Source organism: Meles meles, chromosome 11 (genome assembly GCF_922984935.1).
Source record: "Meles meles chromosome 11, mMelMel3.1 paternal haplotype, whole genome shotgun sequence".
In the NCBI taxonomy this organism is placed as follows: Eukaryota; Metazoa; Chordata; class Mammalia; order Carnivora; family Mustelidae; genus Meles; species Meles meles.
The window spans coordinates 2,982,651-3,009,140 of NC_060076.1; the positions used below are offsets into that span (position 1 = coordinate 2,982,651).

Here is a 26,490-nt window from a genome sequence, read left to right on the forward strand (position 1 = left end):
CGTCCAGTGCCCGCCCTCTGTCACAGCTGTCCGGGACAGCCCCCGGAGAGCAGGGAATGACGGGACAGGGGCAGGCCACTCCAGACCGGCAGGTGGCAGGGTTAGCCAGCAAAGGGTCCTGACACGGGGCTTGTTTTGGGGCCTGAAGACAAGCAGGTCTCTGCCCCAGCTGCCAGATCATAGTTCCTACAAAGGCCTCATGGGGCTCAGTCCTTCAGCCCCCCACCGCCACCATCCAGGGGCCTCAACGACACATTGATCCCTCAGGCCTGCATCCCTGGGAGGGCTCCCATGGTGGGAAGTGGGGGCTGGGTTGGGGGGAGCCAGAATGTTCATTCCCAGACCAGGGGAGGGGGTGAGGAGCCTCTGGTTGCCTGGGTCCAGCTCATGGGCCCAGCTCCAGGGGTGGGCAGGGACCTTCTGCATCCCACCACGGTTGCCATGCATCCGCCCAGAGCCGATGATGCCTCCAGGCCCTCAGTACACCCGCGCTGGGGCGCAGACGCGATTGGGGCCTCGGGGAGGTGGCGGAGGAAGGAGGGTATGGGGGTGGTCCCCTAGTTCTCACCTGGTGCAACCCCCACTATGCCCCTTGGTGCCCCAGCCAGCCCTGACTCTCTCCCCCAGCTCTCTGGGGCGCTGAGCCCGGAGTCCGCATGGCCTCGCTGAGCAGAGCCCTGCGTGTGGCCACCATCTGTTCTCGCCGGGACCTGGGGCCACGTGCGCTGACCAGCCGAGCCGGCCCCACCACTGAGAAGAGCGTGCCGTACCAGCGGACCCTGAAAGAGGCCCAGAGCCCCACATCAGTGGCTCAGGGTCCAAGCCGCCCCCTGCCCAGCACAGCCAATGTGGTGGTCATTGGTGGGGGCAGCCTGGGCTGCCAGACTCTGTACCACTTGGCCAAGCTGGGTGTGAGCGGGGCGGTGCTGCTGGAGCGGGAGAAGCTGACCTCTGGGACCACCTGGCACACGGCAGGTAGGGGCAGGGGCTGGGGCAGGCGGGGGCTGGGGCGGGGTGGTGGTGCCAGGGCAGTTCCCTCCTGACTGGACTCGGTGAGGGGACAGTTCCGGGGTGACGACTAGAGGCTTGTTCGACGCAGCTGCGCAGGAGTTGGAAGGACACGGAGAAACGGTGTGGGGTCATCTGAAGGCGCACGGAAGGAGGGACCCCCTTTGCTCCCCATGCCTCTGAAGAGCCATGGTGGGGAGGAGGGAGCCAAGCTGAGACCGGAGCTGGGAGCCCAGGCGGCTGTCTGTTCAAGAACAGAAAGCCCTCCCCAGACAGGGCCCCTGGGGGTGAGGGGCATCCACAGCGGGGCATAGAGCATGGGCGGGGCAAGGAGCGGTGCCCTCCATGGGCAAGCATGCATGGTCCTCGTCCTCCTAACTAACCAGTGGGCATGTAGTAAGCACCTACTGTATGCAGATCGCCCGGGCAGCCAGCCTTCTGCCTGAGCCCTGGGCCTGGGTGAAGTTTGCAGTTTCGGCTGGGGGAGCGCATTCCTGCCTCAGCTAATACCATGCTATTGGCGTGAGGGCACTGAATGCGGCGGAGCTGGGGAGAGGTTCAGGCATGCCACGGCCTGCACACCGCAGCTTCTGCCCTCCTGCTGTCCTGTCTCGGCTGGGCCGGCCAGCCTCTCCCCTCACCGTCACACCGGCCCCGGCTCTGGCTGCCTACTCCCCACTTTGCTGGTGGACGATGTGTGGGTGGGCTTCCATGGGTCCTGGCTTGGGGTCCCACCCCATCGTTACCTGCTCTATTGTCTTGGGCATGGGACTGTTGGGTGCCATTGAACTGCACTCTAAAATCATCCCTTGGGGCTGCCGTGTCGTCCTGTGACAGGCTCAGCCCCGGGCTTGGCACACAGCAAGTGCTCCATAAGTGGGACCCCGATATTACCCCAGTGTGAGCTGCCCAGGGGCCAGAAGGGCCGCCCCCAGATCAGCTTTGACCCTGGGATTTCTGGCTCATCAGCCTCCTGGAGTCCCCCATGGGCTGCAGAGAAAGACCCAGGCCCTCTGCCTGATCTTCAGGAGCCCCAGCGAGCCAGGCAGAAGGGGGAGGCCCATCGCCTTGTCGGGGACTCATGGTGTCCCTTCCTGGCAAGGCTTGCTGTGGCAGCTGCGGCCCAGCGACGTGGAGGTGGAGCTTCTGGCCCACACGAGGCGCGTGGTGAGCCATGACCTGGAGGAGGAGACGGGGCTGCACACGGGCTGGATCCAGAACGGGGGCCTGTTCATAGCATCCAACCGGCAGCGTCTGGACGAGTACAAGAGGCTCATGTCGGTGGGTGTTTTCCCACCGGGGGTGGGGAGCTGCTGGTGGCATGGGTGTGCCCCGTCCCGGGGCGCTGGGGCTGCAGAGCTGGGGGAAGGAGCTCTGACCCATCTGGGTTACCATCACACCCAGATGCCCTTGTTGCTGGGCCATCTGGGACAAGTGGCTGTGGCTCGGCCTGCTTGCCTTTAAAATGGGACCATATTGTGGAGCCCCGTGCCAGCGAGCCCCAGACACGGGAGAGGCCTAGTAGCTGGGCTGTTACCGCCACTGAGCTCGGTGCTCGCGGGAGACAAGATGCATGTGAAATCCTACCCCCCTGGAGGCAGCGCCCACACTTCTCCTGCCCCCGCCCCACTCCCAGGCCTGGGGAGGGCGGTTGTGCTGCGGACGACCCTTGGATCGGGGTGGGGTGCTGTTGGCCAACCCAGAGCGGCCAGGCCTGGACGCCAAATCCCAGGACGTGGGTGCGGCAGGCTGCTTGAGCAGTCTGTCCTTTCTGGGGCGCCGACCGCATCTGGGCTCGGGGCCCAGCGAGCAGAAGCAGCCGCGGGGCCGCAGGTGGAGGCGGGGGCCGCGGCCTTCACCCCGGCCGTCTGGGTCTCTGCGCCTAGGAGCCGACCCCCACTCTGCCTCCTCGTCCCTCAGCTCGGTGACCGGCTCGGTGACCTCTAAGGGAAGCCCCCGGCCCCCTGCCCCAGCCCTGGAGTCCACGGCCCCCGCTGCCGAGAAGCCCCTGCCCCTTCCCAGGCTCGGTTCCCAGCCGGAGAATCTGACCCGCCCCCACGGGCTTCCAGCTGGGCGGAGCCTGTCCTGGTCGTGTGGCCTGGGGCCACGCGATTGGCTGCCCTTGGGCCAATCAGGTGTGAGGGCGTGGCCTGGCCTGCAGACCGGGCCGGACGGGGAGGAAGGGCTTGGTCTCCCGCGAGCTGGCGGGGCTGGAGGTCCGGCCTTCAAGTTCGCAGCCCGAGCCGTCCCCGTGCCGTCCCCGAGCTGTCCCCGTGCAGTCCCCGAGCCGTCCCCGTGCCGTCCCGGTGCGCGTGCTTCGTGTCCGCTTATAGAGGAGGCCCCTATGTGCCCGAGCCTGGTCGAAGCTCTTGCGGGGGGGCAGCTCCCGCCAACCCCCGGGGACTTGAAGTCATTTGGTCCGAGTTGGGTGACCGTGGGACGGCCCGGAGCCTGGCGTGGGCCTCATGCTCCTCAGCCTCCCGCCACCCTAGCGCGGAGATGGCCCAAGGGACAGCGGCGGCTTCCTGGGGGACGCAGGGCTGGAGCTGACTCTGGGAGGTGCAGGCGGGGAGGACAGTGGCCGGGGGGTCTGCACCCTGAGGGCTGAGCCCTCTGCTGTCGGGCCTCTAGCTGGGTAAGGCGTATGGCGTGGAGTCACACGTGCTGAGTCCGGCAGAGACCAAGGCGCTGTATCCGCTGATGAACGTGGACGACCTGTACGGGACCCTGTACGTGCCGCAGGACGGGACCATGGACCCCGCGGGCACCTGCACCGCCCTCAGCAGGGCGGCTGCTGCTCGGGGCGCACAGGTACCTTCGGCCCGGCCTGTGTCCCCTGCTCCCAGCCAGAGGACCCGGGGCTCTGCTAGACCAGCATGTCCTCTTGGGACCTCTTCTGTGCTTTTCCTCATCTATCCAGATGTGCACATCATCGTAGAAAACATCAGAAAGGACAAGTTGGACGTTTCAGTTTTACACCCCCCAGCTACTTTTTAGGAAGGCGTATGTTTATAGGCAGAACCCAGCTACACTGCTCCGTGGGGAAGACTAGACTGCAAACACCTGTTAGCGAAGCCAGCCTTGCTTTTTAGACGTCACTTTATGAGAAAGACCTCGCATGTCTGGGGACACGTCCTCCAAGTCGGGGAGCACGGGGTTGGCTTCTGGTGCTGGGGTCACCCCACTTCTGTGGCGGTGTCACAGGACCCAGGCCCGGCAGGAGCAGGGGTCCAGGTCCCGTCTGGGTGGTGGGGAACCGGTGACGTTGGGGGCGGTGGGCACCCTCACCGAGCCCTGCTGGGCTCTGGAAGCAGCTCCTCTCGCTGCCAGGTCATCGAGAACTGCCCAGTGAGTGGCATCCGCGTGCGGACGGACGACTTCGGGGTGCGTCGCGTGGCCGCTGTGGAGACAGAGCACGGCTCCATCCAGACGCCCTGTGTGGTCAACTGCGCAGGTGGGCGGGGGTCTCTCCCAGCTCCCAGGCGGTCATGCTGGCTGCCTCCTAAGCCTGGCCCGCCTCCGGGTGGGGTCCTGGGGGGGACAGACAGGCCCACAGAGGCTCCCCCTGCCGATTGGGCTGGCAGCCCTGCCTGGTGCTGCAGAGCTGACCTGTCCCTGTTCGGCCTGCAGGTGTGTGGGCCGGCGCCGTGGGCCGGATGGCTGGAGTCAAGGTCCCGCTGGTGGCCATGCACCATGCCTATGTCGTCACCGAGCGCATCGAGGGCATCCAGGTAGGTATGCTCGCAGGTGGCGTGACCCCTGTGAGTTCCCTCTCCACCCCAAGCCTCAGTCACCTCATCTGTGAAATGGGTACCCTCACACTGGGTGTTTGGGGTGGGGTCAGAGGTAAATGAGGGAACCTCCTAGTGCTGATTCGGGTTACAGCTCCTCAGTGAGGCTCAACTGCGTGTCCTGCGTGATGCAGCCCGTCTGGGGCGTGGGCACATTCCGTGCTCCAGGTGCTGCTTCAGGGGACTCGCACGTGTTTGCACGCTCCCTAATGTGCCCTGGGTGCAGTGTCAGAGGCGCTGATTTCAGACCCTCAGATCCTCCCTGGGGGCTTGGAGAGGCCCTGCCAAGGGACACAGAGGGCTCTGCACCCCTGCCCTCTCTCCTCTTCTCCCTTCTCATCCCCCCCTCACCCCGGCCACTGTCCCACTGTGGTGTGGGCTGGTAGCTTCCTGTCACCTTGTCAATGACCACCTTGTCAATGACTACTCCTCTTTTCCTCCCTCCCTCTTTCACTCCCTCCCTCCCTCCCTCCCTCCCTCCCTCCATCCATTTGTGAATCATTAACCCACCATTCCGTGTAACCCTCCTTCCTCCTTCCCGCCCACCAGCAAACATGGACTGCTGCGTCCCAGGCCCTATTCTAGAAACCAGGGCTGTAATAGAGAAAAGGACCCAGTTTTGGTCGGGGCTGAGCTGGAGGGCAGGTACAGACCAGTAAAGGAGCAGTTCCCAAGCAGGCTGATGGGGCTCTGCGGAGGCCGGCAGGGGGCTGCGGAGGCCGGCAGGGGGCTCCGGAGACTCCAAGCCCAGGGAGCAGAGTGTGGAACCCAGCAGTTCAGGGGGGCCGAGGGGGTGGACGTGGGACAGTGTGAGGTGGGACCCAGCAAAGAGGGTCCTGGCCGGGATGAGCCTGGCTTCTGGCTCGTCACTGGGACCACACTGTTGAGGGGCTTGAGCAGGTGCCGGGCTCCCCATGCACTCCTGCCCCTCTCCCTTGACACATGGCTTCCCCGGTTCATGAACGAGTTAATGGGATGCAGCACAGACCTCAGGTGGCCGCCAGGGGTCGCCCTCAGGCCACAGTGAGCTCCGGAGGGCTGGAGACAGGCTGTGTCCTGGGGAGGGATATTTCTTGGGTGGCCACAAGGCTGTGCGTCCTAGGAAGCCCCAGTTCTGAGGGTCTGGCCCACAGCTGGGTCCGAGCCGAGCACTGTGCCAGCTGCTCTGTGACCTGGTGCCCTCCCTCTCCAGGCCTGGTGTGTGTGTCCCCGACAATTGCAGTGCGTCCCGTGCTCTCAACTGGTCCTCATTCTGCCGGCCTGCGCCTGCTTTTGCAGACACTGCTGTACGCGGTCACCAGGTGATAGGAAGTTTCAGGCTCGGGGGCTGCATCCCAGCTCCTCCGTTACCCAACCAGGCCAGTCGTAGTGCCGGTGGGCCTCAGTTTCCTTTTCTGCAAAATGGACAATAAGGGTACTGAGTGCCCGGGGCTGAGGGAGGAGCCCATGTTGGAGAGGAAGGGCTGAGTGTGGCTCCTGGGCTGTAGCAGGTGCTCCTCAGGCGGTAGCTGGGGTGCGGGTGACGATGGCCAAGACCACGGGACACAGGGTGGTCCAGCGGGCGGGTGCCCCAGAGAACGAGATTAGGGAATGCTGGAGCTATCAGGCAGTCTTCCCAGAGGAAGTGGCCAGCAGGATTTGCAAGGAGTGGGGGAGAGGAGAAACAATGAAAGGGAGCAGAGTGAGGTCGGGTGGAAGGGACACCTGTGGGACCGGGTCATAGCTGCGGGGTGGGCTTCTGCGTGGAGATGACAGGATGCGTTGGGCACTCCAGGGCCGCTCAGTGTGCTGGGGCTCCAGGAGCTAGAAGGAAAGTCAGGGGCTTCCCCGGCCACCAGGTGTCCCCACTGTACTGCTCGACAGAACTCCAGTTTTTGTTGGTTTGGTTTTTGGAGTAGTAGTGACAACAGAGGTCATGATCTCACTGTTTCCCAAGCGTTCAGTTACCGAGAACTTCCTACGTGCTCCTTCCAAAGACCCCTCGTTGCAGACATTCTTATCCCAGTTCTACGGAGGAGCTGGACAGCTAGGACCCTGGAGTGGGGGGCGGGCATCTGCCAAGTTATCCCTTTTGTCTCTGTATGTCCTCGGAGATGGGACAGAGGAGTCCCATCTGATGTGCCCATCTCCAGGGTGAGTGAGTGGTCCAGGAGAGAAGGCAGTTCCTTCGGTGCCCGAGAGCTACAGGGGATGTTCTACTTCCCTACTTCTCTGCTCAGTTTCTAAAATGATTTTGGGTTGTTTATTGGTTAAATCAAGCAGTCAGGGTTTGCAGTATACTAACAGTGGAAATATTATCAACTCCTGAGCAAATAGCATCCAACTGTTGTGTTTCCTGGAGTTATTTATTGTTTTCCGGTTGCTCAGCTTTCTATGTAGCTGTCGCTGCCTCTGTCTATGTTTTGATCTCTCTGTCGACATTACCTTCATCCCCCAAATCCCATACCCATTATCAGTCACTCCCCATTTCCCATCCTGCCCCCAACCTTAGATAATCGCTCATTGATCTCTGTCTCTGCAGATTTTCCTATTCTGGACATTTAATGACTTCTTTCACTCAGTCTGACATTTTCAAAGTTCATCCATGTGATACATTATCACAATTTCATGCCTTTTAGTGGCTAAATAATATTCTATTGTAGATCACATTTTCTTTTTCTACTTATCTGTTGATGTACGTTTGAGTGGTTTCTGCTTTGAATAATGCTGCTATGAATATTCATGTACACATTTCTGTGTGGGTGTGTTTTAATATTTCTTAGGCAGATATCTTGGAGTGGAATTGCTGAATCATATAGTAATTATGTTTAACTGTTTGAGGAACTGTCAGACCATTTGCAAAGCATGTGCTCTGTTTCACATTCCCACCCACAGTGCCGAGGGTTCTGACTTCTCCACGGCCTCGCCACCACTTACGACTCTCTCTCTTTGATCCCAGCCGTCCTGGTGGGTGTGAAGTGGAGAGTCTCTCATCGGGGTTTTGAGTCGCATTTCCCTACCGACTCATGGCCTGGAGCATCTTCCCACGTGCTCACTGGCCATTCCTCCGTCTGCTTTGGAGAAATGTCTATGCACATACCGTGCTCGTTTTAAATGAGGTTGTTGGTCTTTTTACTGAGTCAGAAGAGTTCTCGTTATATTCAGGGTACACGTCTCTCTCCAGATTTATGCCTGGCGCGTATCCTCTCCCGCTCAGTGGGTCGTCTTCCCTTCCTTGGTGGCGGTGTTGGCAGCACACAAAAGGTCTCAGTTCTGGCCGAGCCCAACTGATGGCTTGTTCCTTTTTCTGCTTGTGCTTCTGCTCCAGAAGGGCCTTTCCTAACGCCCTTTTCCAAGCCACGAAGATGGACCCGTATATTTTCTCCTAAGAATTTTATGGTTTTAGCTCTTATTCTTAGGTCCGTGACCCACTGTGGCTAAGGGTTGTGTATGGTGTGAGGAAGGGGTCCAACTTCTTTCTTGCGTGCGGCCGTCCAGCTGTGTTGGCACTCGTGTTGAAGATCGCTGCTTCCCCCTGGCCGTGGCCTTGGCATCCCTGTGGGAAATCAGTGGACCATAACCGTGAGGGCTTGTTTCTGGGCCGTCAGCCCCGTTCCGGTGGTCTGTATGCGTGTCCTGTGTTAATGCCCTCCGTCTTGATTACAGTGTTGTAATGAGTCTTGAATCGTGAAGCATGAGTCTCTTCTTTCTCAAGACTGTTTTAAGTATTCTGGGTCCCTTGCATTGCCGTATGCATTTTAGGATCAGTTTGTCCATTTCTGCCAAGAAGCCAGCTGCGATTTCAGTGGGGGTTGTGTGGAATCTGGATCAATTTGGAGAGCATTGTCATCTGAGCCCTAGTCAAGTCTTCATTTTGTAAACATGGGATGTCTTTCCGTTCATTTAGGTCTTCTGCGGTTTCTTTAAAAAAAGTTGCCAAGTTTTTAGAGTATAAGTTTTGTACTTGTTTTGTTAAATTTATCTGTAAGCATTTGAAAATTCTTATTGATGGGGGCTCCTGGGTGGCTCAGTCCATTAAGCATCTGCCTTCAGCTCAGGTTATGATCTCAGGGTCCTGGGATCGGGCCCCACGTTGGACTCTGTGCTTGACAGGGAATCTATTTCTCCCTTTTCCCCTGCTTGTGCTCATGTGTGTGCACACGCTCTCTCTCAAATAAATAAATAAAATCTTCAAAAAAATTCCTTTCGATGATGTGAGTGGAGTTATTAATTTCATTTTTGATTGTCCAATGTTGATGAAATGGAAAACAAAACAATAGTTTGTATTTGTCTGTCTTACATTGACCTTGTATCCTGCCACTTTGTTGAACTGTTTTGTTAGTTGCAATAGTTGCTTGGTGGGCTCCTAGGATTTTCTATATGCAAGATCATGTCATCTGCAAATAGAGATCGTTTTGCTCCTTCTTTCCCAAGCTCGATGCCTTTTAATACTTTTTCTTGCCTCATTGCTGTATTGGCTAGAAATTTCAGTACAAGGCTGAGTAAAAGTGCTGGGAGTAGACGTCCTTCTGTTGGCCAAATCTTAGAGGAAAAGCTGAAAATAAGTATGTTTTAGCTGTGGGTGTTTCTTAGATACCCTTTGTCAGGAAGTTCCCTTCTATTTCTAGATTGTTGAGTGTTTTTGTGATGGAATGTGTTGGAAATGCTTTCTCCACCCTCTATTGAAATGATGGATTTTCATCCCACTCAGTTGATACAGTGTATTACAAAGACTCGTTTTCAGATGTCAAGCCAACCTTACATTCCTGGGATAAATCTCATTAGGTCATGGGATGTAATCCTTTTGTCTGTTGCTGGATTCAGTTTGCTAGGATTTTGTTGAGGATATGTGCACTTATATTCTAACTGCCCCATTGTCCTCCCAAACATTTCACCTGTCAACTGCTTCGCAAGAATATGTTCTTTTTTTTTTTTAAAGATTTTATTTATTTATTTGACAGAGAGAAATCACAAGAGAGGCAGGCAGAGAGAGAGGAAGGGAAGCAGGCTCTCCGCTGAGAGAGAGCCCGATGTGGGACTCGATCCCAGGACCCTGAGATCATGACCTGAGCTGAAGGCAGTGGCTCAACCCACTGAGCCACCCAGGCGCCCCCACAAGAATATGTTCTGCAGCACTCCGCACATCAGAGAAATCACGTACAGTCTGTAAGCCCCATTCCCCTCCCTTGGAAGAACCCTCCAGCTGTTCTGATCTCCATTCTAGAAGGATTGCCTTCTGGCCTTTGCTCAGCTGTGGCCCTGGAGCCTTCTTCTCTCCTCTTCTATTTGGATCCGTGGTGTGTGCTCTGGTTGCTTACTGAGAAGGGGCGGATGGTGGGTAAACACTTTCGCGTTCATCGATGTCTGAAATAATCTTTATTCTCTCCTTACACTTGACTGATGGATTGACTGGACCTAGAATTCTCCATCTAAAGCTGTCTGTCAGAATTTTGAAGACTTGGCTCCAGGTCCTCCGGCCTCCAGGAATGCCGTGCCGTTGTGCAGGATGTGTCTGTCCCTCTGGAGTTCTGATGTTTCTACCCCAGCATGGCCTCTGTGCTGCCTGCCCGTGCATGGGGCTTGGTGGGCCCTTTCACATGGGGATCTGTGATGTTTAATCTGAGAAGTTGTCCTGGATTGCTTCTCTGATGTTCCTCTGATCCATTTCCTCTGTTTGTCTTTCTGGAACCCCTATAAGGTAGATGTTGGACCTTTAGGGCTGACCTTGTGATTTCCTTATTTTTTTCTTTCCTCGTTGCAATTTCTTCATCTTTTGGGGGCCTCATATCTAGAAGATGGTCTTCAGTTGCATTTTTCATTTTGATAATCATCTCTCGCTTTGGGACCTCTGTCTTCATCTGGGATTGTTCCTTTTCCATGGCCCCTTGTTTGATGGACCCAACCTTGTCATAGCTCTGAAGTTTCTGGCGTGGGTTTTAAGGGGGAGTTTCTGCAGGCCGACTGAAAGCTTGGAGATGGAGGACAGGAGGGCATCTTGTAGGGGATGAGGGTGAGCTGTCCTCTGTGGTGAGGGGCCCCTAGGTCAGCATCTGGAATCTTCCACAGGCCACTTTGTGTTTCCACGATAGAGTCCCTGGGCTGCTGTAGAGGGGAACGGAAATCCACCCCTCACACCTCTGAGACTGTGGGGACCCCATTCTCCAGACCTCAGGGCTGTCCCCAGGCCAGGCTCCAGGCCGTGCTGGGTGCGGATGGAGGGGACCCAGGTTCACTGCTTTGAAGAGACCCTCGCCTTTCCGTTCACACACGTGCACACTTACACACATATCCACGCACACGGACACACATGCTCTCACACTCGTGTGTACACACACTCACACCCACACACACCATGCACTCTGCCCATCGGGCCCTGCAGAGTGAGCTGGGTTGCCACAAGCCAGGACTCTGCAGATAAGAGGGGACTGGAGGGTGCGCACCAGCCCGACCTGGCATTTTCCCGTGCCCAGGCCCGCACAGGGGTGCCTACGGGGCTCGGCGTCCACCGTGTTGCTGGGGAGCTCCGCGTGCTCTTGTCCCACCGCGGCTCCCCTAGATTTGTGGCTTAGACCTTGTCCTTCCTTCCTTCTTCTCCTTCTTACTTCTTTGCTGCTATTTTGTGGGGTCTAGGGAAGGAGAGATTAGAGTGGGGGGAGTGGTTTGTCCACAGTGTAAACTGAGGCCTACAATAAGGAGGAGATGCCATGGGCCACCGTGGGCCTGGGACCGCCCAGCCCTGGCTGACCCCGAGGCCTCTCTGCTCTGCCTTCCAGAACATGCCCAACGTCCGCGACCACGACGCCTCGGTCTACCTCCGCCTCCAAGGGGACGCCCTGTCTGTGGGCGGCTATGAGACCAACCCCATCTTCTGGGAGGAGGTGAGACACTGAGGGATTGAGGGGTGGTTCGGGGCCGCGTCTCAGCGTGGGGAAGCCTTCTTCCAGGAAACCCACGCTCACTGAGAAGTGGCGTGTCTTCTCACCCCTTTTTCTCCGAACATGGCACACAGCTAGACCCGGCACTGGGGCAGGGAGAGGGCTGGCCTCGCGACAGTAATAGAGGCTGCGGAAATGTAAAGTAAAGGCTTTGGGAGACAGAAACCTGAAAGCCCGGTGCCCACAGCAAACCCCCCTGAGGCCCCGCCTCCACCACAGCAGCACCCCCCCCCCCCGACCTGGCTGCTCCCCCTGGCAGCTTCGGGGGACTGCCTGAGGTCCGGCGGCCCCCTCGGCTCCCGCAAGCATGCCCAGGTCACCCTCACCCCTGGCTTCACGCATAAATGGGATGACCGAATGACAGCTTTGGTCAGATGCTGTCTTACTTCCCGGGCAGGGGGAGACCAACATCAAAGTCCCTATCCCGGGGTGCCTCTGTCTAGGTGGGGAGACCCACAATAAACGAGAAGCCGTGGGGATCTGTGTGCTGAATGGAGTGGGCAGGTTAGGAAGAAGCCCGGTGAGTGTGGTGTGGAGGGATGCCCTTCACACTGTGGTCAGGCAGGGCAACCCCCCGCTCCCCGCCGCTGCCCGGGGAGCTGACGGCAGAGCAGAGACCTGCAGGGAGGAGTGGGCGAGGAGCTGCCTCAGCTCGGGGTGAAGGCCCTGAGGTCAGGTCAGGCTCGCCTTCTTGAAGAACGGAGGGAAGGCCAGTGTGGCTGTGCGTCAGAGGTGGACATGGACAGGGCCTTGCAGGGCTTTGTCAGGCACAGAGAGCCATGGAGTCCATGGAAGGCTTAAGAGCAAGAAAGGGCCTCGTCTGACTTAGGAGAACGGGTGGAAAGAAGTGGGGAGGCCAGGTGACCCGTGACCAGGGAGAGGCCACGGCAACAATCCAGTGCAGAATGGGGGGGCCTGGGCCAACACGGGGAAGGGGAGCGGACAGGCCCTGCTGAGCGGTCAGCGGAGGAGGCCTGAGGGGCACAGCCCAGCCCTGTCCCTCTGCTAGCACAGGGCAGACTGGCCGGGCTCAGCTCCGTCACAGGGCTGCACCCCTTCCTGTCCCCCCAGGTGTCAGACAAGTTTGCCTTTGGCCTCTTCGACCTGGACTGGGACGTGTTCGGCCCGCACATTGAAGGTGCTGTCCACCGCGTCCCTGTGCTGGAGAAGACGGGGGTCAAGTCCACCGTCTGCGGCCCTGGTGAGTGGGGAGGCTGGGAGCTGGGGTGGGCATCCCAGGGTCCTTCTGGCTGAGAAGTGCGTCTGGCCTATGTCAGGCTTGGACCTGGGCTGCCCCTGCCACGTGCAGGAAGGACACACGCCACCCCTTTCGTGGCTCCAGCAGAACCACTCGCGCCCTATTCTTCCCCCCTGCCTCCCTGGCACGCGTGGGGTCTCTTTCATCGTCAATCAAGGCAGAAAATGGGTGGGGCCAGCGTCGGCCCACGTCAGGGCCGGGGAGAGAGTCCCTGAAGGATATGGTGCTGTCCAAAGGGGAAAGTTTGTGTCTGAGACTCAGTTCCCTGTGCCTCAGTGTCCTCCTCTGTGAAATGGATGACAGGGCACTCACTCAGCAGGCGTGGGGCAAGGAGGAGAGCCACGTGTTAGGTGCAGGGCAGGGCAGGGCCAGCAAACTGCTGTGAGTCCCCTGAGCCGAAGGGGACAGCCAGAGGCCGGGGAGGGAGGGGTAGTCCACAGCCTCTCAGGGAGCAAGGGGCAGGCCGAGCCGGAGAGGGGCAGGTTCTGATGCCGGGGGCCCGTGGCCTGCAGGGGTCCAGCCCTCTCCCTCCGTGCCCTTGGCATCGACACGGCCGCCAGCCAGGGCGGCTCTAATCTGTTCAGCTCTCAGGAAGCCTAGCCGCGGTGAGCAGGTTAGAAGCACCGGGCGTGGGGCGTGGGCGGAAGACTCACTGCCTCCCCACCCCCGCAGTGGCTTCCCCGGGCTTGCGAGGGGCTGGCAGTGAGCAGCGCAGGCCTGAGACAGTCTCGGGAGCGCGGGTCCCCGGGAGCATCGTGTTTGATTAGCCCGAGCAGTCACTGCTCCCACAAAGGCCAGGTGCCGTGAGGACATCTTGTGTCTGGTCTCCTGCCTGGGAGGGAGGGTTCACGGCGGAAATCAGCCTCTCTCTTGCCAGGGAGCACAAGCACGGTCAGTGGCCTTCGGCTTCCAGAACAGAACTCGGAAGTCCCAGGCCCCCTTGACTCTGGGGAATCTGGGGGCAGGCAGAGCTCCCGTTCCAGGTCCTGGAGGTCACCGCCGAGTGGGGGCCCCCGTCTGTGCAGCCAAACGTCCCGTCTTCCTGTATCCTCGTGTTATACAGGCTTGAGTCATTTGTTAAACATTCAAGAGACTCTCGTCCCCCAAAACTCTCTCCTCACTTGACCCATGAGGCTGTTCTGATCTTCCTGTCCTCCCATGGCCCCGGGCGGGAAACATCCCCGCTCTGCCCAAGGGTTCATAGGGGTGGCCGCACGGGCCCCCAGGGAAGCTCCCGTCCTGATGCTCTCTGCCTTCTCTGAGCCCCCCACCCTCCCTCAGCCACCCCAACTCTGTCTTTCGTACCTCTGGGGTGTCCCCCTCTGCGGCTGGTTGGAAGTTTCCCCCAGGTCCACAGATGGGGGTGGGCCCAGAAGCCGCCTGCCCAGGTCAGACCTGCTCCCCCCGCAGGGAGCAGAGCTGCGCAGAGGTTAGGAACTTGGGCCGGGGGCCGGGAAGCCCTGAGCGGCTTCTAGCAGGGGACTGGGCTAGAGAGACCCCCCTCCCAGGGTCTCCTCATCTCTCCCCTGGTGACCATGGTACCCACCAGGAAGGGCAGGCAGGAGTCCCTCACCACCCTATCCTCCCAATCTGTTTTCTTGCCAGACATTCTCTTTTGCTTATTGGTGTATTTCCTGCGTCTGTCTCTGTCTGGTCAGCTTTCTGAGGGCTGGGACTGGTCTTGCTCAGAGCCGAGCCTGGGGCACAGACACGTGGGCTACAAGTATTTGCAGATGGGCTAATTCACAGCCCCGGAAGGAAGTGCTGTGCTCCCAAGGCTCAGAGAAGGGAAGTGACTGGCCCAAGGTCACACAGCGAGGAAGGAGTAAAGCAGAGTTCGAACCCAGGACTGGCTGCAACGCTCAGCTCTTCATGATGATGTCCGAGGGTCCCTCGCCGTCATGCCCCGGCCTCTGCGGGTGACATTCCTTCATCCACCGAACATTTATCCAGGCACCTGCTGTGTGGTGGGCCCTGTGCTAGGCCTTGAGACACAGTGGTGAGCGAAGCCGGGTCCCTGCCCTCATGGTTCTCCCAGTCCAGTGGGCAAAGATGAGCAGCAGGGACACAGCAGGAAGGTGGCGCAGTGAGGGAGAGCCTCGCCCTGTGACGGGGGCTTGGGGAAAGGCCCCTCAACAGCAGGAGAATGGTGACAGTCGCGAGACAAACCTGGATTCTGCAAGGCGGAGTCCTCTCCCAGCTGGGTGCTTCTGGCCATAAACTCTGAGGAGCCTGGGATGTGGCAGGAGCAATTAGGGAGGCTCCCTGGAGGAAGCAGCGTTGAGCTGAGTCGTGTGGATGTGGGAGGCCTGGATGAAGGAGGCACCAGCAGACCCCACTCCGGTCACTGCTCTCTCGGGGGACCCTGCCCCGGAGGCACGTGGCCCGGAGGCAGCATCAGGCCCCCTTCCTTCCAGAGTCCTTCACGCCCGACCATAAGCCCCTCATGGGGGAGGCGCCCGAACTCCGAGGATTCTACCTGGGCTGTGGTTTCAACAGTGCAGGTGAGCACAAGGGCCGCCGCTTTGGGCCCCCGCCCCTCCCCCGCCAGCTCCCCCAGGCAGAGTGGGGTGGATCCTGGCGGGGGGTGGGACAGGCCGGCAGGGAGGGGTGGGGTCCTATTAGCAGGTGCACAGCACCCCAGGGGTGAGATCCCGGGCTAGGGGAGGGGTGATGCCGGCTGCGGGCGCTGGGTGAGGGCTCCGGGGCCACCGCAGACCTCTGGCTCCACCCCTGCCAGGAATGATGCTGGGCGGCGGCTGTGGGCGGGAGCTGGCCCACTGGATCGTCCACGGGCGCCCGGAGAAGGACATGTACAGTTATGACATCAGGCGAGTGCGCACCGGAACCTGTGCCCCGGGATTCGGTAGAGTGGGGCACATGGCAAGGGCTCTTTAGAAAGGAGCCTTCCCTGAAATCCAGAGGGCTTCTTGGAAGAGGTGCCAGCAGGGGCCTGGGGTTGGCAGATCCACGGCCCTCGATCCCTTCCGGGATTTCTTGTGCCCGCGTCCTGTTTGACCCTCCGGATAGCTCTAGGATCAGCAACGGGATCACGTCATCCCACTTTGCAGATGGGGAGGCCGAGGCCTGGGGAGCAGGTGGGACCGCGCACAAGGCCCAGGAAGTGAGGCTGCGCTGGTTATTGTCAGTCCACAGGAGGAAGCTGGGCGGCAGACAGCGCTGAGCGGAGATGCCATTGGGTGACAGGGATAAGTGTGACCCCAGGCCGAGCCATCGCCTCTCTAGGACCCCCGGGTCATGACGCGGTGTGCTGCTGGTGTTGGGAGCCGCGGGTGCGTCTGGGTCGGTAGATCGCTCTGAAGCACGTCTGCAAGGAAGCCCAGACAGAGCCGAGCCCAGGTGGAGGGGAGCTGACGTCAGAGCTGGGGGCAGCCGGGTCTGCACCACCCTTCGCCGACGGGCAGTGCAGGGGGAGACACTCCCAGCAGGGGCCCGCAGGGTGGGAGCCGACAGGGCTGGGGTCTGTAGGCAGCAGCTTGGAGGGGCGCCCCGTGGGTGTCCGGCCCGCTCCACCGTCACCGGTCCCGGCGGACAGCCTCCCTGGGAGGACCCGGGCAGCCCCGTAGGAGCTGGTTCAGCTCATGCCCCCTGCTCTGCTAACCCTGCCCCTTCCTGGCCTGATGAGGACATTACACCCACTGCGGGGGCGGGGGGGATATCTGGCCCGCACAGAGGCAGACAGACAGACACTGAGATTCCCCGACTGCCACCCCCTCCATGGCGCCTGGCACGGCAGTCTGCGCTGTGGCTGCCTCAGAGCCCGACTGGGGCTGCACCCACGCTTTCCCAAGAGAGGAATGTTCCAGAAACGATAGCTGCGAGGGGCCTTGGGGATGGGCCGGCCCAAGCCCCTCCTGCTGCAAACAGGGAAAGGAGGCGCCGGTGGGGGCGGCCGCCTGTCTGCTGGTCATGCAGGGCGTGAGCCGGAGCCAGGCCACGCTCTGACCTCCCCGGCGGGCGAGTGCTTCAGCCCTGGAATGGACCCACCCGCCAGGGCTCACCCCGGGCCTCGGGGGGCAGCTTCCCAGTGCCGCGGCGTCCATGGCTGCAGGACGAGGCTGGCCTGCCTGCACCCCTCCTGGGCTGAGGGAGGCCCAGTGGCACAGTCCTGGAGTCAGCGGGCTGCCTTAGGTCTGGTCTGGCCAAGGCTCCGGCCTGGGCAAAAGGGGGTCTGGGCTTCCCTCCGTCCGTCGGCTCCCTTCCCTGGCAGAGCGTCTCGTGGGCTGGTTTATGGCTTGCAGGCTGGGGCCTGGAGGGCGCGGGTTAGGAGGCAGAGGGTACGGGGAGGGAGCCCCTAAGAGCTGGGGCCTGGTGGATAGAGGCGGGCGCAGCGAGCTAGTCCAGCCAACCTCGTGGCTCAGGCAGGTGGTTTTGCCATCTGTGAGATGGGAGCAGTGACCCACCTCTCAGCAGAGTGCGTCTGAGGCTCGTATGCACAGTGCTCCCCCAGAGCCTGACCTGGGCAGGGTCTAGAGCGCAGGCTGTGATTTTTAGCACAAGTCCTTGGGGTCCCAGTAAGTGGGGAGGAGGAGTCATTCCTTCTCTGAGTGAGGAGGGTGGCTGGACCCTAGCCCTGGCTTTGGCCTTGGCCACAGGCCCCCCGCCCGTCTGCTCATGGGACAAATGCTGTGGCCAGGTCTGTGTGGACACAGGGCGTGGTCCATTCCCCTGCCGGTCCCCGGCCGTGCTCCGGCTGAACTTGAGCCCGCGTCCCCGCCATGCGCACACGGCACAGATGTGAGCGGAGGGGCTGGCGGTGCTGACCGGCGGGACGGGACGCCTGCCGGAGGGGTCCCGTCTGTCAATGTCGGGATCACCCAGGCCTGCCCTGGCTCCAGCTTCCTCTAATGTCCCAGAGGCCTGAAGAAGGAAATCCAGCTCTCCCCAGAACCCCCAGCTGCCCGTCCCCCTTCTCGTCCAGGACTCACACCCTCAAAGCTGCTGGGAAGGTCAGCAGTCCCATCCCAGTCTGACCAGAGTGGCCATCAGCAGAGGCCGGACCTCCTAGCCTCCTGCCTCCCCTTCTCCGCCCCTCCAAAGGCGGCTGCGGATTTCCAGACCCAGGCCCTGCACACCACTTCTCGTCCAGGAACCCTCCCCAGACCCTTGGTCCAGCTCCATGCCTCCCCCCCTCCAGGGGCCGCAGGGGTGAACAGCGAGGGTTCCCACAGACGTTCCCACAGACATTCCCTGGTCCTGCACCAGAAGGGAGCTCCCGGCATCCTCGGGATTCCTAGTGATAGTATCCTCAGTCCTAGGCTCCTGTCTGTAGCTTCACCCCTGCCCCAGGCAGAACGGTAGCTTCACCCCTGCCCCAGGCAGAACGTCGCTCTCTAGAACTATGTGCAGAGTAAGCGTCAGTCAGCCCTGACAGGCTGGGACAAGGATCACGGGGAGGATGAAACACGGACAGAGACATAAGGCCTGGAGTATGCGTGAGACGCCAGCAGGTGGACAGTGGGGGGAGGGACAATGGGGTGGTGGGTCCGAGCGGAGGTCTGAGAGTGGGTATGCACGGGGGTGGTGCTGGGGGCCCCAGACACAGGAGCGCCGGCGGCTGCGCAATCGGCTGGGGCAGCCACGGCTGTCCACGGAGACCAGATGGACCAGCCGCTGGGAGGCTCCGGCTGCCGTGGTCTCAGGAAGGCTGGAGGGAGGCTGGTGTGATGGGCGGGGGTCGCAGTGAGGAGACCCCCCCCCAAGGGAGAGCAGAGCCCGGACCCCCTGCTGAGCCCACGCCTGGGGAAGACTCTGGCAGAGGGGTGAGGGTCCAGCTTTGTCCTGGGTCCTGGGCCAGCCCTTCCGTGCCGGGCCCCTGCGGCAGTGACGGGCCCCTCCACCCGCGACAGGCGCTTCCACCCTCGGCTGACGGACCAGCGCCGCTGGATTCGAGAGCGCAGCCACGAGTCCTACGCCAAGAACTACTCCGTGGTCTTCCCCCACGACGAGCCCCTGGCGGGACGCAACATGAGAACCGACCCCCTGCACGAGGTACCGCCCCCCGATGAGCGCGGTGACCCGCAGGACGCCCAGGGGACTGGGGTGACTGGAGGGCATGTGGCGCCCTCCACAGTGCTGGGCAGGCGAGACGATGGGGGGCTCGGTCATTCCCAGGGTCTTCCTGGCAGAATGTGCTCAGAGCCCTCCTGGCTGCTGGTGGCAGGGCCCCTGAGCGGTAGGTGCGTGGGCAGGAGTCAGCATCAGCAGGTCCCATGTCAGAGGAGGGCGTGCCGTGGACACGTGCTCCTGCTTGGGGTGGGGGGTGGAGGGCAGAGTGGGGCTGCTGCGGCTGCCTTTCCTCCCTGTGCGATAAAACCCACCATCGGATGCCCTTCCTGGGGCCTGGCCCTGGGCACTCTCGCAGGCCCCCTCACAAGCCAGGCACCTGCCCTGTGCCCCAGCCTATGCAAGCTCGGCTTCTCTGTGGCCCTGGGCTGGGGAGCTGTGCCCTCGTGTCTCTGGTTCCCGAGCACTGAGCCCAGAGCCTGACTCATACTACTGTCCAGGGGACGTTTAGTGAATGGGTAGATGAAGGGGGAGGCAGGAGGGGCAGGCTCCCGGAGCTGAATAAAGGAACCCCCTTCATCTGGGACTCCGGGGCCTGGACCCCAGAGGGACCCAGTGTCCCCTGCACCTCCTGGGGAGAGGCCCAAAGACATCAGTGGTTGCCAGGCTGCCCTGCCCTTTGGCTCAGCTTAGGGGGCCAGCAACGGTCTCGGACCCCACACAGCCTCCAGCTCTCCCCAGCCTGCCCGGGTCTTTATTCACCGTGCATGGATCCTGAGGGCTCCCCGGCCTCCCCAGGGAACACAGGGCTTGCTTGGCTGGCCGTGGAAGCAGGGGGGCTCATAAGGACCACTCAGACGTGCACAGCTTTGCCCAAAGGGCACGCACAGGAGCCAGCGCACCCCGCGCCCGGCAAGGAGTCTGAATCCACTCATGCTTCTGCCTTCCCACACTGTCAGCCCTGCCCATGACGCCTCCCGGCCATGCATCGTTTCATTAGAAGAGCCCAGCCCCCCTGTTTCCCTCCTGGGGAGGTCCTCTCCCCCGACGCACACGCCTCCGTCACTCACTACAGGTGATCTTCATTGTCCCCAGCTGCTGCACCCTTGGATGTCCGAAGAGGACATTTCTGGGTTGTCACGGGTTGGCAGTGTGACCTTGGCCCCTTCCTCCCTGCTCAGGGTCTGGGTGGTCCATGGGAGGCGGCAGAGGCGGCCGGTCCAGAGCCTCGGTCCCCTGCCAGCCCCAGCTTCTGGAGCTGCTCAGCCTGTTGCCTGTTGGCGGGGCCGCCGGAGGACACAGGCCCCTTGCAAACGCGAGAGTGGCGGTTCTCTTTCTTTCCCCAGACCAAATTGATTTTCAAAGGAATCTGCCACTCTAGGACTTTACTGTGTCCGTGCGATATTGTGACTTAGCATAAGGAACAGGTACGGTCTCTGTCCAGTTCCCTGTCTGGCGGAAGGTCTGAACTCTTGGAATTTTCTAAGTGATGAGAGCCAGAAAGGTACCTTTTGTTACGTTAATAGTGGCTTTGGGCCCAACCTAAGGAAGGAGGCTGCCTGCCAGGGAACCCAGCTGGAAGCTTTGAGATTAGGGGACAGGAACTTCCTGTCCCACCCCGGGCCTCTGGGGAGGAAGGGGGGTGGCAGGTGGACCCAATCACCAGTGGCCACTGTTTCAATCAGTCGTGCCTCTGCAATGACGCCTTCCTAAAAACCCCAAAGGAGGGGCACAGAGAGCTTCTGGGCTGGGGAGCCTGTGGAGATTTGGGCAGAGTGGCGCCTGGAGGGGCCCGGAAGCCCCGCACCCTCCCCCTCCACTTGGCCTGACGTCCTGCTTGTCCCCGCTTGCGTCTGGCTGTCCCTGAGCTCTAGCTTCCTGCAGTGCCCCGGCGACCCCGTGGGTGAAACAGCTCTCGGAGCCCGGTGAGCTGCTCTGGGGAGTCCGTGCCACCCGAGTTGGGGGGCCTGGCCCCGGCCGGTCGGTCTGGAGCACAGACGATAGCCCGGACTGGGCGGCAGCCGGAGGGACGGGGCCCCCACCCGGGGACTCTGATCCTGTCCCCGGGCAGACAGCGTTGGAAGGGAGCCGGATTCTTGGACACAGTCCTGGTGTCTGAGAATTGCTCGGTGTTGCGGGGGTGGTCCCCGCACGCAGGCACGTGTGAGCTGGGCCCAGGAAACCAATTTAGGCTGTTACATTTTTGTCTCGCGGTGAAGGACACATAAAATTTGCCATTTCAACCGCGTTAAAGCACACGATTCAGGAGATGAGGACATTCACGATGCTGTGCGGCCGTCACGGCCACGGAACGGGGACCGTGGGCCCATGACGCAGGGCTTCCCCGCTCTCCCCGCCCCCCGCCCCGCCTAGAAAAACCACCCCCGGGTTCTTCTGTCTCCGCGGTGGGCCCTGCATGTGAGGGAAACCGAGCGACACGTGACCCTCCTTTCCCGGCCCGCGTGCTAGGGGCTCGCCCGTGGTGCGGCGCGTGTCGGACGCCACAGCTCTTCCGGGCCGGGCCCCGCTGCGCCCTGCGGGGTCACCGTGCTCCGTCACCGACCGTCCGCGGCTGGGTGGTTGCCACCTGCTGCTGTGGACAGGGGTACGCAGAGCCCCGTTGTGTCCCTGTTGTCGCTTCTCTTGGGGTGGGAGGGGAGACCTAGGAGGGACACTGCTGGCCTCTTCCCACTGCCGGAACAACACAGCACAGACGGGGCTTGCTGAGACCAGAGACATCCCTTCTCCCCGTTCTGGAGCCTGGGAGGCCCAGAGCCCGGTGCTGCTGCCCGGCTCCAGGTGCGGCCCGTCTTCCTGGCTGCCCAGGGCTGCCGTCTTGCTGTGTCCGCCCTGTTGGGGGGCGGCACTGCCGGGCCCTCCCCGCCTGGGAGCAGGGCCCCACCCCACGACCTCACTCCACCCTAACCGCTCCTCATGGGCCGCGTCTCCAAGTGCAGCCCCATGCGAGTTAGGGCTTCAACATAGGAGTTTGGGGGTGCGATTCTGTCCCTAGCCGAAGGTCTCTCGGTAGGCTGGGACTCTTGGAGTGGGGCAGGAGGAGCTGGGGCGGGGCTCGGGGGCAGGCATGGGGTCCTGGGTCCTACCGCGAGGACCTCTTTGCCCTCTGCTCCCTGGGGGTCACCGGCTGCCCTGCCTGGGGGTAGTCTGGCCCGGCCTGAAGGGTGCTTGTTCCCCACCCCTACCCAGGAGCTACTCGCCCGAGGCTGTGTGTTCCAGGAGCGACAGGGCTGGGAGCGGCCGGGATGGTTTACTCCCCAAGGCACAGCTCCGGTGAGTAGGCCCCCCTGGACCGGGTCCCCTTCCATGCCGGTCCCCCACCCCATCTGCGGCTGCCAGCCCAGGCGGGGCTGTGGGGAGGGTGAGTCATCTTGTGTGCAGGGAGGCTGAGCCTCTGCAGCTCTGCCCGGAGCCCCTCCCCTGCCGATGTCCCCCGGGGCTGTCACTCAGGCCTTCTGGGGCTCTGAGAAGCCTGGGACACCGGGAAAGCTGGTGCGCCGCAGCGAGGAGGCCGCGCACAACGCAGCCCCCGCCGTGTGTAGGAGAAATTAGCGCGTCTTCTCATAATTTTGTTCATATATTTTTGGCAACTGCAACTGGTATTTTATGTTAGTAGGAGGACTTAGCCCCAAATTAGGCATTCCGCGTTAGTTTGTAAATTGGGATTTCACAGCCTCCTGGCCTCTGGTGCCCTCCTTGGGGCTCCCCCCCCCCCCAGTGCCTCCCATTGGCCCTGGGGCCGTCAGAAAAGAAGCCACGCTGTCCCGCCCGTGAAGCTCGGGGCTGGGGTCTGCTGGAGCAGGCGCGGTGATGCTTCCAGCCCAATCAGAGGGATAGCATTTGATCCAGATTTGTGCAAATCGAGATCCCTCTCCCGCTGCTCTGTTTCCCAGTCCCCTTCCTGCGCAACCTCCTCCCATCTCCATAGCAACCCAGGGCCCAAGGCCGCTCCCAGGGCATCCTGAGGCAAGCGAGGCAGAAACCAGAGCTCGCTACTGCCCAGAGGTCACTGTTCTCAGGCTCCTCGGTCCTGGCCTCTTCTCCCATCAGCCTGTAGAGACCCTTGCTCTCTGCCCAGGAGCACGGAGCTCCCCTTGAGGTCTGAATCACTGGAGGGACAGGCAAACCGTGAGACACCTGAGGACAGAGGAGACAGACTCTCTAAGATGCTAGGGGGACAGGCCTGTCCCCAGGAGGCTGAGAAGTTGGGGCCACGAGGACAGGATGGGCCTTGAGTAGAGCCCTCTGCATGCCAGCTGGCCTGTCCCTGGAAGCCCCTGTCCCCTGGGAGGGTAGAGGACACGGGCAGGGACCGGGACCGTTCCCTTGATCTGGAGACGTGCAGGCTCTGCACCTTCTCACCTGGGAGCCACCCTGGGTGTCCAGGGCACAAGGTGACAAGACATCCCCCAAATCCCGGATGCCCGACCAGGCTACAGAGACCTGGAATGTCCGTTCTGGGGCCTCAGGGGCCAGTGGGGGCTGCCCCTACTGGGCAGAGAGATGACTGTGCAGAGGCCTCGCCCCGGATGCCAGGGCTTGAGGGGGGCCCCAGGGCGGCCGAGTCAGAATCTTGCACTCGGCTCTTGCTGGGGAAAGGAGGCTGGGCGGGGCCGGCCATGCTGCCAGGGGACAGCTGACCGGCTCACTCCCAAGCCGCAGGGGTGGGGCGGGGCCTCTTGGCTTGTGGGCATCTCAGAGCTGCTGACAGGTGCAGGACAGGTCATGGCAAGTGGCCGCGGAGGACCCAGCCTCTGGGGCTCACCTGCCCCCAGGTCTATGCCAGGCCTGTCCGGTCCTTGCTTGTGACCTAGGGCAAGCTAGAAGCTCTCTGCCTCCATGTCCCGTCCATAGAAAGGATCTCCGTCCCTGGAAGCCTAGGCCCTTGGAGTGTGGTGTGGTCCTGATTGCCTCGGTAATGGCGTTGGACCCTCCACTGCGTCCCTCTCAACGGACTGGTGCCGGGGCCTTATCCCGCTGCCTTAGTCTTGCCCTGAAAGCCCCGACAGTGGCCCTGATCGACCCCTTGCCTCCCCATCAGCCCTGGTCTCTCCCCACCCTACCCCCCACCCGACTTCCTCTCCATCCTTCTGGGCCCCAACCGGCACAGCCCCAGCTCTCTCCCGACACCGGCTCTCTGACCCACCACCAGGGCGACTAGGGTGTCATCCGAGGGAGGGATCATGGATGGCCTGAGCCCCGTCCCCTCCCCCGCCCCCACACGCACAGCACAGCCCTCCAGAGGGTGGCTCGGTGAGGCTGGACCAGATCGTCGCCCCATCTCTGCCCGGTGGGAGCCAGCTCCCTGCCCGCCAAGCCAGGCGTACGCGTGTGCGTGTACGTGTAGGGAAGGACAGAGGGAAGGGAGGAGTCGGAGGACGGTGACGCGTGTGTCGTCCCCCAGGTTCTGCAGTACGACTACTATGGGGCCTACGGAAACCAGGTGCACAGAGACTACGCCTACGGCCGCCTGCTTAGGGACGAGTACACGTTCGACTTCCCGCCACACCACGACGTGGTCAGTGCCCAGCCCCCCACCGCCATCCCTGGTGGAGCCGGAGGCTCTGGGGTTTCCGTCCTGTCCACCCCTGTGCTTGGCTGACTCCGTTTTGAGGGAATTCGGTGATGTTCCCCCCTCCGCCCTGCTCTGTACTGACGCCTGGCCCTCGGACAGTATTACTGCTTCATGCAGCAGGGCTGGGCCGGCTGTGTGGCCCCAGGCCAGGGCCTGCCCCTCTCTGAGCCTCGACCCCCCTGCTCTGAAGCTGTTCTGGGACGAGCTTGCGTGAGACTGTGTGAGTGATTCTCTCCTTCCTCCGGGCCCAGCCTGGTGGGTTCCCTTCCCCTCGCAGAGCAGATCCATGATTCGGAGAGCCCAGACAGGCCTCTCCAGGGGACAAGCAGAGGGTTCGCGGTCTATGGTCTGCTTATGGTCCCCCCAGCTGCAGAAGTGGACAGCTGAGGCTGGTCAGACGGCGAACCCGGCCGCTCATGGCCCCGGCCTGAGTGCCTGACTCCAACTCCGGGGGGTGACAAGGGCTTGGGGCCTGACCACCCCCCGTAGTCTGCACCACGCAGAGATGTTTTCATGGGTGGCTTCCGCAGAAAACAACGCCAGCTTCCTTGCCGAGCGGCCCAGCCATTTGGTAAAGGGATCACCAGTAGAACAGGGCCCTGCTCTTGTCCCCCGGGGCAGGAGCACAGCCTCAGCCGCTCCCTGATGTGGGCATGGAGCCAAGGGCTCCACTGGAGGGTGCCAGCCCTGAGCAGCCTGGGAGGCAACCCCAGGGGGAAGGCGGCCAGCCAGCTTCCTGGGTGTGCGGCCTACGAGGTCACCTGGGGTCCTGGCTCAGTGGGGCCCTGCCCCCCAATGAACGCTCTGTGTTGCCATCTCGAAACTGTGCATACTTTTGGAACCGGGGTCCGCAATTCCATTTTGCACTGAGCCTCACAAAGCCTGCAGGTGGTCCCTTGCTCTCCCCCCCCCCCCGAGCTCGTTCTCCTGGTGAAGGCTCGGGGGAGGGCCTGGGAAATGGAAGCAGGAGGCACGTGCCTCCGGAAGCTCCCGGAATCCCGGCGCTGCCCCTCGGGGCGCGCGGGGGGCTCCTGTCTGGCGCTTCAGCACCCGCTCCGCCCAGGGCCGGCAGGACGTCTGGCCCTCGGGGACGTGGGAGCCCGGAGGGGATGCCAACTTGGCTGGGTGGCTTCATCCAGCCCCCGCAAATGTGCCTGAACAGTCCCAAAGCATGAAACACGCACTTGTTCTGGGCGCTGGCACCTCCCCAGCCCGGGGAGACGAGACTCAGCCCGGAGACTGGTCTGGGTTTGCTCTGCAGCCGCGGCAGCGTCAGCGAGCCTCCCGCAGCGCCTGACCTGACGGGTGCGGGAGCGCCCCAGAGGGGAGGGATGGAGGGATGGGGATGTCAGCAGAGGCTGGAGGCGGGGGGGGGGGGGGGCCTCCAGAGCTGCGCGGACCAGGCGGGGGCCCAGCTCTCCCGGGGAAGCCTGACCGGGGCCTTGGCCGGTTTCCCCGGTGTAAATGTCCTCCCCACTCAGTCCCATACACCCACGCGGTACCCCCGGACGCGGAGCCGGACCAGACGCGCAGCGCTAGACCGACCTGGCCCGGGGCACGTCTGCGGCCTTCCAGCTGCAGATCCCCCTGCCGACCTCGTCCCCTTCCCGGGCTTCGGAGGGCACTTAGCGCGAGGAGGCTTGCGGCAGTTTCCTTGTCCGGGTTGGTGGATGGACTGCGGGGTGGGAGGAGGGAACTCGGGTCCCTGACGCACAGTGGGTGCTCGGTCAGGGGCAACTTTGCTGCAGAGTTTTGTCTTTTGCCATCAAAATCAGGTTGGCGTCTGTGCTTGGCAGCTAGGTGACGTGTTCAGAGCAAAGAACCAGGGGCATGGTGACGGGAGACCGAGGAGAAAAACACGCGAATAACAGGGAGAACCTGGCTGGGGCGTCTGCAGCA

At 61.7% G+C, this 26,490-nt stretch overlaps 1 protein-coding gene across 2 annotated transcripts in view; it reads left to right on the forward strand.

The window, feature by feature from the left end:
• Positions 1-26,490, forward strand: part of SARDH (sarcosine dehydrogenase) — a 59,752-nt gene that overhangs the window by 1,743 nt on the left and 31,519 nt on the right. The window contains exons 3-14 of one of the 2 annotated variants that reach the window (XM_046022973.1): positions 628-975; positions 2,111-2,289; positions 3,640-3,819; positions 4,339-4,462; positions 4,639-4,739; positions 11,552-11,656; positions 12,785-12,914; positions 15,389-15,475; positions 15,712-15,802; positions 18,842-18,983; positions 22,206-22,289; positions 24,421-24,534. In XM_046022973.1, the coding sequence (XP_045878929.1) occupies positions 657-975; positions 2,111-2,289; positions 3,640-3,819; positions 4,339-4,462; positions 4,639-4,739; positions 11,552-11,656; positions 12,785-12,914; positions 15,389-15,475; positions 15,712-15,802; positions 18,842-18,983; positions 22,206-22,289; positions 24,421-24,534 (1,656 nt within the window). In that variant the 5' untranslated portion in view covers positions 628-656. The remainder of the gene's footprint in view (positions 1-627; positions 976-2,110; positions 2,290-3,639; positions 3,820-4,338; positions 4,463-4,638; positions 4,740-11,551; positions 11,657-12,784; positions 12,915-15,388; positions 15,476-15,711; positions 15,803-18,841; positions 18,984-22,205; positions 22,290-24,420; positions 24,535-26,490) is intronic. The other variant, XM_046022974.1, reaches the window with a different exon arrangement.